We start from the raw sequence: 15774 nt of genomic DNA on the forward strand, positions 1-15774 counted from the left end.
TTGACCCAAAAGGGTTTGTGATTGAAACCAGTTCTTCTTACATAGTCTATGCTACCTCAATACCTACCACAACCATTACAGAGCTCTCCTGCTGTCACTTGCAGGCCCAGGATGAGACCTGCTCTAGGGTCAGTGTCTATCTCATCAGGAAGTATATATGTGTTGAAAAGATTTAAATAAGTTTAATAATAAAATAGAAAGTAGTCAGGAGGATCAGAGCTCAGTAGACAGATGCCCCATTCAAGTATTCCTGGCATTAGTGCCTCATTTGCTGGCCCAACAACCTGCTCAAGTGGCCTCTCATTTCAGGGCACCATCTTGGTCCAGGTTGTCTCTATTATGCCCGATTCCTTAGCTTTCAGTTTTGTTTCAATCTTGGCTCTCTGCTTTGGAGCATGACAGAGAATTATATATATGTTAGATCTAGAGCTGGAAGGGTACTTGGAGGTCATTTAGTTTAGCTTTCTAATTTTTAAAGATGAGGAAACTGGGGCCTATAGACCATGACCAAAGGTCATAAACAGTGACAATTGAGCCCTCTGATCCAAATCCAGACATTTTCCATTATTTCACACTGATACAGAAATGTTTTCCTTGAATCCCCTCTTCAACACATCCTAACACAGCTTCCCAATTTATACACCTAAATCAACAACTCAGATCAAGTAGCTTCTATGGTTTTCCATGACTTCTAGGATAAACACCAAGCTGTTCTCCTTGGTATTTAAAAACCAAGCCTAATTTGGCTTCCAAGCTGGCTGTTCCAACATTTCATTTCCTCTCTCCATACCTGCATAAACTGCTCCACAACTATTCCAGTGCCCTTCCACCTCATCATTGCCTCACAGAGCTCCTAGTTCTCTTCAAGGTTTGGCTTAAAGACCAAGAGGTCTTCCATTTTCTCCCAGGAGATTTCCCAGCCTCCAGCCAATCACTTTCTATTCATTTGTTTAGATCCCCTATTTGCATTTGTGTAAACAAGTTTCCCCACTAAGCTCCTGATCTCAGTTTTATATTTTAGTTAGTCTCCAAGTATTTAAGAGGCTACTATGTTCCAGGCACCAGAGATGCAAAAATGTCATCCAGGCCCCCAATAAGTCAAGAAACATGCCCATGCATTAAAAGGGGCAACCCTGGTGAGAAGGAAGGCACAAGGAGAAGAGGCTGGGAAAGGCCTCCTACAGAAGGTGGGATCTGAGTGAGGTTTTGAAGGGGGAGGAGAAGAGGGAGGGTGGGGTAGGGTGTAAAGGGGTACAGACCACACAAAGAAAAAGCAGAGACTAAGAAGGATCCCTGAGTGAAGAACAGAAAGTGGGCAGTTAATTTAGATCAGAGAGTTAGTGAAGGGGAATAAAATATCAGAATCTTGAAGCTGGTGATGAAGGCTTTTAAAGGTCATACTGGGCAGTTTACATTGGATCCTGGAGGTAGTTGTAATCACTGAAGTTTACTGATGGTGGATGAGAGCTGGGTGACAGGCAAACCTGCAGGTAAGCTAAGTTTCTTTGGCATCTGAATGGAATGGAAGAGACTCGAGGCAGGACAGACCACTGCAGTCTTCCAGGTCTGAAGCCAGAAGAACTTGCACCACAGCAGCAGCAGCAGCTTTGTCAGTTAAAAGCAAAGGAAGGATGTGGGAGAGATGCTGGGAGGGAAGGGAGGGAGAAACCATATCCACAGGGTCAGCACATAACTGGTGCTTAATAAAAGCTCATGGAATATTTACATTTTAACCATGTCATAAATTAACTTTGTGTGTTTTTCATATAATAAAGCTGACTGCTCTTAGCAGTTGTTTAACTACTGCACACGGAAAGAAATTTGTTTGAAGTCAGTCATATCCAACTCTATGATTCCATTTAGGGTTTTCTTGGCAAAGATACTGGAATGGTTTGCCATTTCCTTCTCCAGCTCCTTTTCCAAATGAGGAAACTGAGGTAAGTTTCCCAAGACTTGTCCAAAGTCACATAGCTAGTGTCTGAGGTCACACTGGAACTCAGTAAGATGAGGCTTCTCTGATTCCAGGCCCAACAATTTATTCACAATACCACCTACATGCTCCTAAAGGAAGAGTTTTATAAATTTCATATTCTACAGTGGCTCAAATATAAAGCTAGGGGTTTCATGAATAACTCTGATTGACAGACATTTAAATTTATATTAGAAAGCTTATAGGTATCTTTGCAGTAATTAGAATAAAAATAAAAGCTAATCAAAAAGAAAAAAAAGCGAGACTATAGAAATGAGTTTTCATACAGAGTCAGTGTTATAGCATACAAAAGATATAAAATTATCTGGTCCCAAATTTTGGCTAAGAGGAAGGAGACCAAAGAGGTTATCACAATTATTCAGTGTAGTTTCCTTGCAGTGTTGCTTTTCCTTACGTTCTGTAGCTATTTTAGCCACTATATATTACTCTTTGGGTTCTTGTTCTGAGCTAGTTCTTATGAAAAGCCTCATGTTCTTAAGAATTTCTCAGATTTTATCATTAATTATTATACAATCAGGGCAGCTAGGTGCTTCAGTGGATACAGCACTGGCCCTGGAGACAGGAGAAGTTGAGTTCAAATCTGAACTCAGACACTTAATAATTACCTAGCTCTGTGACCTCGGGCAAGTAACCCCACTGCCTTGCAAAAACCAAAATAAATGAATAAATCAATGAATAAATTATTACACAATCATCTACAATATTCACATAGCCATTACATTCATACCCCATCAGTGTGCATGATTATTAACCATTTACCTATTATTATAATTAATAACTTACTAACCAACCAGTCATTGAAGAAGAGAATTGCATTTAAAAAAATCAATTTCAAGAATTAAAGGAGTTAAAACAAAACAGTATTTAGCAAACTGCTACACACTTAGCCAAGTTGCATGTAATAAAGGCAGCTTGAGAAACCCTGGCATGTGCCAGCATTCAGTCATGTCCATGTCCCACGGCAGCTTCTAACTGGACTTTTCATGGAAGTCCATTAAATAGTAAATATAATACCATAATGCATAGCACATATAAGTTACACAGTTGCATAGAATTCCAATTTAACAGTTTAACAAGAGGCATCCTGGCAGAGTAGACAAAGTGCCTAGTCTGTCCTCAGAAAAACCTGGGTTCCCCTCAAAAAACAACTACATTATTGATTATAGGAAAGTCACTTAACAGTGTCCCAGCAATGTTCCAAGATTATTTGATACAATTTTTCAATTCATATAAATTTCTCTTTTACCTTGTCCCAAGTGAAAAAAAAAGACAAAAATACTTCAAATCCCCTTACAACAAATGAATGTTCAAGAAAAACAGACTCCTGCATTGACCACAACCAACAAATATTTGTCCATTACCTGTCTGTTCAGAGTAAGGTAGTGTGCATACTTCCATCTTCTAACCTTTGGAATTGTGGCTGGTCCACACATTGATCTGAGTTCTTAAGTCCTTGAAAAACTGATGTCCTTTTTTTTTGTTTTTGTTTTTTAGTTTTTTTGTAAGGCAATGGGGTTAAGTGGCTTGCCCAAGACCACAGAGCTAGGTAATTATTAAGTGTCTGAGGCTGGATTTGAACCCAGGTACTCCTGACTCCAGGGCCCTTGCTTTATCCACTGTGCCACCTAGCAGCCCCGATGTCCTTTTAATGTTGTTGCTATGGTAAAAAACTATTCTCCTGGTTCTGTTTGCTTCTCTTGCTATCAGTAGTACAAGTCTCTCTAGATTTTTTTTCCTGAAATTGCCTTATTCATAATTTCTTAGGGCACAATGGTGCTTCATTACAGTTATTCATCATAATTTGTATGTCCGAGATCACAAAGCTAGGTAATTATTAAGTATCTGAGGTCAGATTTGAATTCAAGTCCTCATAACTTCAAGACCAGTACTCTATTCACTATGTCACCTAAATGTACCTTAAAATGAGGATTTTGAAGTAAAAAGGTTGGGACCCTGTTGCTAGAAAGATATGGAACTATGATACTTTTCAATCTCTTCTAAACCTCTGTATGGCAATCATTATTGAGTGGAGAAAAGGTTGAAGGTATCAGTTTCTCAGGAACTCAAGGGATGAAATCAAATGAAATTCAATTACTTCTAATCTCACACTGACTACTCAAGCAGGCCTGGAATTTTCCAGTTTCTACAATTCAAACATATCCTTGAAACTATTATGTCTGCAAAAACAAAACAGTCTAAGCTTCTAGAATTCAAGGTAGGCCTTGAATTGGCTCACTGATAGCATTTATACAGTTCTTGAAGGTTTGCAAAGTGTTTTTCCCAAGTTCACTCATTTGATCCTTATAACAATCCCCTAGAAGGCAAGTGTAAATATTATTCCCATTTTACAGATGAGAAAACTGAAGCAGAGAGTCTTTTGCCCAGGGTCACCCCACTTTTAAGTGCCTGAAGAAAGAGGGGAGCTTGGGCTTCTTGACTCAAAGTTCTGTGGTCTCTGTGCTACCTTCACAGATGGGTTTATATTAAAATCAAATGAGGATAACATGTGAAATTTTAAACTCAAATCTAGGGTTAAAATTATATTCATCACACTTACCTAACAGAAGTTTAAAATTCCTCACAGAAACAAAGTAATCCAAAACATCTCAAGTATGAGATTAAACTAAGCTGGACGGGTTTTCTTTTGAACAGACTGGTCAAATTAGACCTCCTTTCAAAATCCTTCAGGTACTAAATCCTTCAGTGACACTTACTAAAATAATAATAGTAATTGATGACAATGATAGCAACTGACACTTAGAGAGTTGATATTATGTACCACTCACAATTCTTATCTCATTTGATCCTAACAATGGGGGGGGGGGAGGTAGGGGCTTTTACTTTTCCCATTTTACATACAAAGAAACTGGAAGCAAAAAAGTAGTAAATGTCTGAGGCTGCATTTGAATCCATGTCTTCTAAGAAGACCTTGACTTCAGGCCCAACATTCTACCCACTGTATCACTTACTTGCCCCATAAAAAATAAATATAATAAAAGTTTAAACTCTGTTGCCTGACATCCAAAACCTCAAAAAACCCGACACCACCTTAGAATTCCATTTGGATTTCCTGCTGATTCTTTTTATGTATCTATGTTCAATCAAAGAAGACTACTTGCTATCTTCCATCCTACTCTTTCTTGTGTGTCTTTATTTTCAAACCATCAATGGCTTGCTTCTCGTACAAATCCTGTTTCATAATAGTCAAGGACTTCTTTCCCTCTCTAGGTGATCTCATCCACTATAAGGAATCCCAATGATTACAAGGCAGGCTCCACTGGCCTAAAGGACAGATTAAACTGGATGTCCCATACACAAATTGGAGCCAGCATTTTCAAAATGCAATTCTTTATCTTTTCCCAAAACCATCATGGACCTTTCTAACACCTCTCACACAAATCAGTCGGATGGTTGTTTGTGTCTTTTTTGATTAAATTGTGAGCACTAGGAGGGCAAGGGCTGATCTTTTCCCTAGACACAAGAGTAGGTGATTAATAAAAAGCTTAATGACTCAACTTAGGCAAATGATTCCCAGAGCTCTATATCCAAAACTAATTGCTCTCCTCCATTCACTAACAGCCAATTGAACATTTCCCAATGGTTGCCATGTAGCAAATTTCCAGCTCACAAATGTGCAGTCTGAACCAGTTCAAAATGTAAATGGGAAATATTTTTTAAAATAAAGTAAAACTACCTTAATTAAAATTAATACAACATGTTAATTTGTAGTTTTGTATGTTAATATGCAGTTAATATGGCTCTGACACTATTGCAGCAAGTATATCAAAAACAACAAATCCAAAGCAGAATTTCACTGTTCCCCCCCCCCTTAGGATTTCACTACCTAATCTCCCTAATTTTGTTGAGGATTACAGCATTTTTCAGTTATGGAGATCTGCGACCCTGAAATCATATTTAACTCTTCTAATTTCTTCATTTCCCATATTCAATTCTTCCTCAGAATTTCTTGCAGCTATCCTCTTTTCTGTACTCACTTGAGCACCACTTACCAACACTCTTACCTTACTTCTCTGCTCAAAAAGTTCCAATGGCTCCCTGTTGCCTCTAAAAATAAAACAGAATTCCTGTTTGGCCCTTGAGACCCCTCATAAGATCCAGGCCAGAACATAACTTAATCCTCACCCCAACTTCTCAGAATCTTTAGCTCACTTCCAAATACTTCCTTCAGAGGTCTTTCTTCTATTTAGTGTGTATATTTACATTTCCTTAGCTTCCTCATTCCCCATCCCCACCACATGTAAAGCTGCTTGAGGTAAGGGCCCTCATTCTGTATGTGTCTCTGAGACCATAAATGGATGTTGATTATTCAAACTGTTCTCTATTCCTGGAAAACCCTCAATCTATTTAATTTCAAAAACTTTTAATGTTTTAAAATATCAATTATTTAATGACATCCCCCCCCAAAAAAAAAACATGCCCATCTAAGAAAGAACAGTAACTGAGAAAAACCAATGAACAGTGAGTGTATCTTATGAGGGAGGTCAGCAGTTATTCGGCCCTGCTGATCTCCCACTTATCCAGCAAGATGAAAAGACAGGAACTTTTTCACATAACTCCAAATGATTTTCCAGAATTGTGCTATTTCACATGCATACCTTCAAACACTATTTTATCTCATTATTTTTGTCATTTTAATCCTATCCTTTAATGGCCAGTTCAAATATAATCCTCCAATAGGTCTTCCATGAGTCCTTGAACTTTACAGATCACTTTGTTTGCTAATGGTATCCCTTTATTTCACAAAGTTCACTAAGTGTTGGGGCCACTTCTTAACCTTATTATATATTACAGCATTCTACAAGCAGCAGGGCCCTTACTGTTTGTGTTTATTTGATTAATTACAGAACTGACAACAATCAAGGTTCAGTAAATGCTCAATTTATCTGAAATCTCTATTTTGTTATACCCCAGAACTTAGTGTGGAACACTCACTGCTAAATGGAAAGCTGAACCAATGTGAAAATGCAGTCAAATTATATTATGAAAATCATTATTTTTGTTAAAGGTAGAAGCAATTTCTTTCTCTGTAATCCTTATTGAAATTATGCTAAATTAAGAGTTCAAGATCTTCCTTAAAATGTACTGTCTACCCAAGGAAGTTTACCCAAACATAATGTTTTCATTTTAAATATTGGAAGAAATAATAAATAATTATGCTCAATGTACATTTAAAGGCAATTTTAAAAAGCAAGCCATTGAGTTATTTTAGTTACTTTTAATGATACAAAGGCAGACTTTTAAAAATCCACTAGTTATTTTTCAGTGACTTACCCACAGAGATTATTACACAAACTTCTTGCCTATAATGAATAATGCTTTTTCTTGAATTTCATTCATCCTTCTAATGAGTTAAGGATCAAAATACAGTTTTCTAAAACCACTAGGCCAAAAAACATGCTATTCTGGCCAACAAACTGCACAGCTGCTTTCTATATCAACCTTTCCATTCAACCTTCCTTGTTAGGGCATATCTACAATCCTGTGAGATCTATACAATAAGCCTTTTGAGTAGGACCCACTCAAGAATATTGAGTTCTATTGGCAGAATCTTTGAAAACCCAGATTCACTTTGGGTTTTAATAGAGGTTCTTCTATCAGGCTTTTCTGTGTATATTTTAACTATCTATTAAGATTAAATTCTCTTAGTGCAAGGATTGTGCTTATCATTTTTATCCCCAACATATCTTGCTTGGAGTCTTAAGTGCCTTCCTCATCCGTAGATAAGAAAAATTTGTTGCATTGAAATTGGTAATATTTATGTCCAGTCCACAAATACCTTATTTTAATTGCAAAAGAAATTTTCTAAATCATGTCTTTAAAAAAAAAAAGCACAAATCCAATCCAAAAGAGAATCAGGCTTCTTTATCACATTTTTCTTTTCAGATAAATTGGTTTGGTGGAGAAGTACATTTTGCAAAGACACCCAAAACCTTTAGCTACTTGACTTTCATACTGGGAAAAAACTTAAATATGCAAAGGGCAAAAAAAAAAAAAGCTGGGTGCTGAATATCTCTGTAGAAAGGCATAAAAAATACATAATTTCCACTCCTCCATAAACATTCAATTTAATTCATATTATAAGTTAAGACATGCTGGGGATTCAACAATAAAAATGAAACAAACCCTGCTCTAAAAGGGGGGGGGGGATAAAAATCCAAACAAGTAAAATACAAGGTAAAGTGATGAGAGAAACAACTAACAATAAGACTCAGATAAGAATTCAAAGACAGTAACCCTGGGACACACACTAGAAAACAGAGGTTAGAATGCATTTCAGGGAAGAGAGAAGGAGCAAAGGGAATTAGTTAGATGGTAGAGAAACAAGAGATGGAATATTGAGTTCAGGGAGCAACTTAACAGGGAGCTGAGTAGTCCAGATTTGCTAGAAGAATGAAGAAAGTGAGGAGAGGTCAAAAGAAACAGTAAAGGTAGGTTGAAACCAAATTAAAAGGGGCTTTAAATTGTAGATGAAGAATTTGCATTTTATCCCAGAAGCAATAAGGAACCACTGAAGATTTATGGCCAAGGGAGTGCCAGGTCAAATCTGTGCACAGGAAGAACATTTGGCAGCTACATGGAAAGGAATATTAGTTCGAAGGTCCAGATGAGAGGGATGAAAGCCTGAATTAAGGCTGCCAACATAGGTAGATAAGGGGTTATAGATCTAGATTGACAAAACAAGATAATGCTACCCTTGACAGAAATATGTTAAATTTGGAGATGGGTGAGGTTTAATAACAACTTGCATTTACAGAACCCTTAATGGTTCACCAAGTGTTTTACAAGCATTTTATCTCCTTTGATTTTCACACCAACTCTGAAAAATGGTGCTGCCACTGTCCCCAGTTTACAAATGAGGTGGTCTTCTCATTCCAGACTGGGGCTCTAGCCACAGCACTGTGACTAACAGTTCCTTGAAAGCAGGGACTAGGTTTTTGCCTTTCTTTGTCTTTCTTTTCTTTTTTTTTAAGGTTTTTTTTGCAAGGCAAATGGGGTTAAGTGGCTCCCCCAAGGCCACACAGCTAGGTAATTATTAAGTGTCTGAGACCCGATTTGAACCCAGGTACTCCAAGGCCAGTGCTTTATCCACTATGCCACCTAGCCGCCCCTTTTGTCTTTCTTTTAAATGTCTAGTACTTAATAATGCAACCTTGCAGTCCAAAAAATCAAGTTTGGTAGACAAGTATTGAAATGGCTAAGTTTTTTCCTCATCATCTTGAGAAGAGGAAGGTGATGAATTCACTTTTAGACATACTGAACTGGAGAAACCAATGGACATGTGGCAATAATGATGTCTAGAAGTTAGCTGGCACTGCAAGATGAGAATTCTGATTAGAGATTTAAGAGTTCTGTCATGCAATAATAAAAGAATGCCCAAGAAAGGAGAAGATCAAGAGGGGGAAGACTATAAAGACAGATGAGAAATCTCCTCTCGGTGATAAAATAGAAAAACTTGGCTCATGGATGAATGTTTTTTTTTCAAGAAAGTATGTTTTATTCAATCACCAGAAATACAGGAAGATGTTGACTTGTTAATTTTTCTTTCTGATGGTTTTAGTTCAGGAAAAAAGGAGATGAAACTTTTTCTGATCTTGCCTACAATCACCAGAGGTTGGCACTTTAACACTATTTTTTCCCCCTCATATTTTTTCCTCTAAAAACAATTATCAAGATTTTTGTAGTCTCTGACTGAAGCCCCACAATGTTATAAATGCAAGGCAAAGTTAATTACTTATTGCATTTCTATTCATACTCTCTCCAAATCAATTTAACCAGTCTTATAGGATATAAAGTTCACATTTTAAATGTTTCAATTCTCTCTAGCAGTTATTATGGAAAATGAAGAGATAACAGAGTCAAACACTGGTTATGTGAGGATTTTTAAAAAAAAAAAACTGTCAACCTAGTTTTGCTTAAAATTGACTAGAAGCTCCTTAAATTGTAAAGTGTGAACTGGTGGTAGAAAAATGCCCAATTGGTTTTAAGGTTGTTTTCATTTCTACAACAGTAGATGCTAGTAATAGTAGATAGCCCGAAAAAAGGCACCTTTTTCGTTTTAGTTCTTTCTCCTTTAAAATTTTACCCAATCTTAGGGGCAGCTAGGTGGTGAAATGGATTGAGCATTGGCCCTGGAGTCAGGAGGACCTGAGTTCAAATAGGGCCTCAGATACTCAATAATTACCCAGTTGTGTGATCTTGGGTAAATCACTTTAACCCCATTGCCTTGCAAAAACTAAAAGAAAAAAAATTTGCCCAATCTCAAAATTTCAATCATTACTAGCTCCAAAGTCATTTAGTGATTAAATCCATGTAAGCTCATAAGTTGAAGGTTCAAAAGTTTGGTATGACAATGGTATTCTCAGCTAAATTTCTATGATAGTGGGATAAAAAGAAAAACTATGAACTAGTGCTTAAAAGAATAGATGAAAAATTACAAAAAAGTTCAAAGTACATATGAAATACTGTCTCTATTAAAAAAAACAAAGTGAAGAAACAAAGTGACATTCCAAGAATGAATGTGGATACATCCTAATTGTAGTTTTTATGTTACACTTCACTGTTACAAAGCACTTTCAACTACATTATTTTGCTTATTCTTCAGAACAACCATGAAGAGTAACACTGGAAAGTATTAGGAGTTAAGAAAGGGGAAAGAAAGGCCAAGGCCTTGACTGAGATATCCCACATCCTCTATAGGGGGCAATGGTTTGGGGAAATTAGAATTTGTCCAGATTAACCAACCTGGTTATAGCCCTACAGTCCTATGTATCCCTGCAAGGACCAAAAACACAGGTCTCCAAACCCAGTCAGCTTTTTCCCACCAGGCCCTACAGTGTCTTCCAAAATGATAGAATTATTCTTCACAAAAAGGATACTGAAATACTTGATGGCAAAGAAGATCTCTCAGTTTTAGTTTCCAAGGAAACAGAAGATCTTCTAAAATAAGGTGAAAATAAAAAGGGGATGGAGGAAGGGAGGTGTGTTACTTTGATTTTGTTTCTATGGAGATTAAATCAAGTGAGGTAGAAAAATGTTGAAATGGCTAAGTTTTTCTCATCACTTTGAGAGAACTGATTAAAAGTAAAAAGCTTATTGAGCTTCAAAAGTCAGGTAGAGGGGGCGGCTAGGTGGCGCCCTAGAGTCAGGAGTACCTGAGTTCAAATTTGACCTCAGACATTTAATAATTACCTAGCTGTGTGGCCTTGGGCGAGCCACTTAACCCCATTGCCTTGCAAAAAAAAAAAAATCTAAAAAAAAAAGTCAGGTAGAAAAGAAAACATTTTCAACTGAGATCATGTTAGGTAACATAAGACCTTAGAGGAAGTCTTTGCTTGCATCTGCTCACTCCTTTATGAGAGTGCCAGGCTTGAAAGACTTGGGCCTGAGGGAAGTCACCTAACTTCTTTTTACCACTGCTTCTAATCTGTAAAATGGGGATTCGTAGCACCTACTTCCCCTGGGTGTTATGAGGATCAAACCGACTAATACTTATGGGTAGCTTAGCACAGAGCCTGGCAGACAGGAAACATCACAGAATTATTAATAAAAACCTAGACTGCACAAGGTGGTACAGTGGACAGAGCACTGGGCCTGGTGTCACCAAAACTCCTCTTTCAGGGATCAGATCCTGCCTCAGACACTTACTAGCTGTGTCCTTGGGCAAGTCATTTCACCCTGGGTGCCTCAGTTTTATCACCTGTAAAATGAGCTAGAGAAGGAAATGGCAAACCCCAAAGTATTTCTGCCAAGAGACTCTCAATGATTAATGACTAAACAACAACAATACTTGATATACCAGTATCTTTATCTCTGCCCACTGGGTCAGAAGTTTGCCTTACTGTGATCTGCTTTATCATGAGGCATCTCAAAACACATTTGTTTTTCAGTTATCTGAACCAGGTTTGACTTTTCATGACCAAGGTCACACACCTAACAATGAAAAACATAATCCAAACCCAAATCTTTTGACTCCAAGGATAATGACCAGAAAAGGGACTGGACCAAGGATTTTCAAAGGACAGGGAAGTTCCTGAATGAGGAAACAGCACCTGCCAGTGAAGGTTTAGCACCTTTGTGTCCCAGGCAGGCCTTGGCCACCAGACAAAGCTCTAAGGAGGTACTGCACCAACCTTCTCATATGCAGGCTGGGATCTTCTCTACAACTCAATCTTTAAGAGCACCAGAACCAGTGCTCTGTCCACCGTACCAGGAAAGATTCAGGAACTTGACCAAAGTCACAGAGCCAGCAGGGGTCATTGGAGACATTTGAACCCAGGCCTTCCCAATTCACAGGCCAGCCCTCTATCCACTGTGTCATACCACCTATCAGTTAAGTAATGGACAAAATCTGTGTGGAGATACGGTGATAGTATGCTAGAGTCAGTTTTTCCAGAACTGAGTATGATTCTACTTCATCTCCGGGAGGTTTGTCAGTATCGGATGAAACAAAGGGTTGAACTAGACTTCATTTCCTAAGTCCCCTTCTCACCGCACAATTTTATGCACATGACTTTTCTCCAAGTCTGCCACATAATTTGTCACAATTCTGAATGAGCAGCATTGGTTTTGTTTTTAAAACTCATTGGGTGTCCTTGGATGGAGAGTTTTTAAAATTTGAGTCCATAATGTACTTCAATTTAAGTTTCTCTGAACTATCCTCTACTCTTTAGTTGTTCAAATATGCTGGCAGCTCTATAAATGATTACTGAAATTCCTTTCAACATAGCTTATGATCTTAAATACTGTGGATGTATTTCATTCAATGAAACTATTGATTTACAGATTTAAAACTGAGAAGGACCCTTAAAAGACAATCACTTGGGGCAGCTAGGTGGCGCAGTGGATAGAGCACCGGCCCTGGAGTCAGGAGTACCTGGGTTCAAATCCGACCTCTGACACTTAGTAATTACCTAGCTGTGTGGCCTCGGGCAAGCCACTTAACCCCATTTGCCTTGCAAAAACCTAAAAAAAAATTATTACACTGCCATTTACTCTGGGTGAATTTAAGCAAATCCCTGAAATTCTTTTGGCCTGTTTCCTCATCTCCAAAGTAAGGAGATTTTTGAGTGGCTGTCTTTTTTTTTTTTTTAAGGTTTTTGCAAGGCAAATGGGATTAAGTGGCTTGCCCGAGGCCACACAGCTAGGTAATTATTAAGTGTCAGAGGCCGGATTTGAACCCAGGTACTCCTGACTCCAGGGCCGGTGCTCTATCCACTGCGCCACCTAGCCGCCCCTAGTGTAAGAATTTTTAAAGTTATCTGTCTCTAAATTTAGCATTCTTTCCCTGCACTATACTGTCTCAAATTAATTCAACTATACAAGATTATATATTTGTTTTTATGATTAAGAAAGTGGAAAAAAATGGTTACTCTCTTCCATGATAGTCATTCGCTTTTACCTGTACCTCTAAGTCAAGACTGAATAGATAACATAAATAGCAATACAGAAAATACTTTCAAAATGATTTATCTGAAAAGAAAAATATCAAGGTCCAAACAAAAAAGTGATTATAATATTCAAATATCTAATAGCAAAGCTCTTTAAAATATTTTAGATATATTTTATAAAATGTATTATGTCTGAGTATTAGTCCTTTTCATTATTGCTCTAAGAACCAGTCACTGCAGCTAGATTTCAGAGACATGGTCTGGACAGTAACAGATCCACATAGTAGTCAGCAAGGAGTTACCGTGAACACTGGACCTCAGAACACGATCTGTATGGCCCTGGTTAAGTCATAATTTTTCTCAGTCTATGTTTCCTAATCTATAAAAATGGGGATAATGGCACCTAAGAGGGTAATTGTGAGGATTAAATGAGATAAATAGGAAAAGTACTTAACAAACCTTAATGAACTGTATAAATACTAAGCTCTTATTACTATTATCTTGTTTATTATAATCTGTCCTGTTATAAACCTGCCTTAGAGCAGGCCTAGTAAACACCCTTTTTACTACAATTACACAAATGATCTATATTTTTTGTTAATTTAGAGAATTATAAATCTAATTTATATATAATTATTTCATAAGGTTATCGTGAGAATCAAGATCCCTTTAAATTCTATTTAAAAGTAAATCACTGTTTCTTCAATGTAATTGTAATCTTGCTGAAATACTTATTAAAGATACATTCTGGGGCAGCTAGATGGCGCAGTGGATAGAGCACCGGCCCTGGAGTCAGGAGTACCTGGGTTCAAATCCGGCCTCAGACACTTAATAATTACCGAGCTGTGTAGCTTCGGACGAGCCACTTAACCCCATTTGCCTTGCAAAAACCTTAAAAAAAAAAAAGATACATGCCCCTCACTGAGCTAGGATGCTTTTCTGCATATTTCAAAAAAGGCAGACAGGGAAACATGGCCAAGAAACCTCCCTTCTTAAATTGCTTCCACAGACCTCCAGAAACGGTCTATTTTTATACCATATTTGAGAATTAATTGCTTCTATGCTGTGCAAGCAAAACTAACATTTGAAGCAGAAAGAACACGGGCATCCATCAAAACAGAGCGAGAACACTGTTTTAGAGGCAAATTTTGGAAATTTCTAAGCTGCTAAAAGAGAATCCTGTCGTATACGTTTTGTTTCTTCCTTAAGGATGTGATTCCTCTCTCATCACACCCAATTTGGATCAACTGTCCAACATGGAAACAAAGTAAAGACTGATAGACTGCGCTCTGTGGGTGGGTGGGGAATTGTAAGACTCAAAATCTTGAATAAAGAGAATTCTGACCGGGAGAGGAAGTTAAGTATAAGGAGAATGCCACATCGTTATAAAGACCTGCATTTATGTTGGTGATCGCAGATTTTAAAAAAGCAGTCCCTAAGTTTGGTTTAATTCTGTCCCAAATACCCCGAGCGAGTGGGCTCCGGGGCGGCGCATCACCTGGGTGTAGCCTGGCAGGAAGGGCTGAAGGGGGCCGGGGCCGGGGCCGAGCGGGGCGCGTTTCCTTTGTGCTCCGGCCGCCGCGGTCCAGCCGGCGCTCTGCGGGGCTCATTTAGCCTCTTTCTCCCCACCTTTTCCTTCCTTCCTTCCTCCCTTCCTCCCCGTGGGCGCAGAGCGGACCGGCCGGATCCGTCACCCCCGCTTTCAACCCCTCGGCTGAATCCGGCCCGGCCTCCCGAGTCCCCCCAAAGTCGGAGTCCGCGTCCGTCCCGCAAGTCGGGGCCGGGCGGGCAGGGGGCGCGGCCGCCGGCCGGGGCGCACGTGCGGCCGGGCCGGGCCGGCGCCGCTTACCGTCCGGGAACTCGCGGTCGCTGATGTGCTGCAGGTGCGGGCCCTCGCCGCCCGCGCTGTCCGCCTCCTTGGCCTCGGCGCCGGCCGGCGCCGCGTCCCCGGCCGCCGCCTCGTACGCATCCGGGCGGCGCTCCGGCCCCGCCGGCCCCGCGCCGCGGCCGAGCTTGGGGCTGGCGTCCGGGGACACGCAACAGGTCAACGTGTTCCCCATGGGGCTCCCCCGCGGCTCCCGCCCGCGCCCGCCCGCTCGGCCCGCCGCCCGCCGCCCGCCCTCCCGGGGCCGGTGCCGCCGCCCCCTCCCCCAACAATGGCGGGGCCGGGCATGGGCGGCCCGGGAGCTACGCCCGGCTCGGGCGGCTCATGTCCGCCCGGCGCCTCCGCCTCTCCCTGCCCGCCCGGCCGAGGACTGCGGCTCCGCTGCGCCCCGGCCGCGACCCCCGGCGCCGCCGCCGCCGCCGCCGCCGCCGCGCCCGCTCCTCCCGCGCCGCCGCCGCCTCCCACCGCCCCACTCCTCTGCGAGGGCGGGG

General features: G+C 40.1%; 1 protein-coding gene across 4 annotated transcripts in view; it reads right to left on the bottom strand.

Annotated features, from left to right (window-relative positions):
* CCNYL1 (cyclin Y like 1) overlaps positions 1-15473 on the bottom strand; it is a 90766-nt gene extending 75293 nt beyond the window's left edge. For 3 of the 4 annotated variants that reach the window (XM_074191507.1, XM_074191509.1, XM_074191508.1), the window contains exon 1: positions 15248-15473. In XM_074191507.1, coding sequence (XP_074047608.1) covers positions 15248-15458 — 211 coding nt within the window. In that variant the 5' untranslated portion in view covers positions 15459-15473. Of the gene's footprint in view, positions 1-3351; positions 12872-15247 lie in introns of those variants that run through there. The other variant, XM_074191510.1, reaches the window with a different exon arrangement.
* Between the last annotated feature and the right edge of the window lie 301 nt (positions 15474-15774).

Source organism: Macrotis lagotis, chromosome 6, assembly GCF_037893015.1.
Source record: "Macrotis lagotis isolate mMagLag1 chromosome 6, bilby.v1.9.chrom.fasta, whole genome shotgun sequence".
Taxonomy (NCBI): domain Eukaryota; kingdom Metazoa; phylum Chordata; class Mammalia; order Peramelemorphia; family Peramelidae; genus Macrotis; species Macrotis lagotis.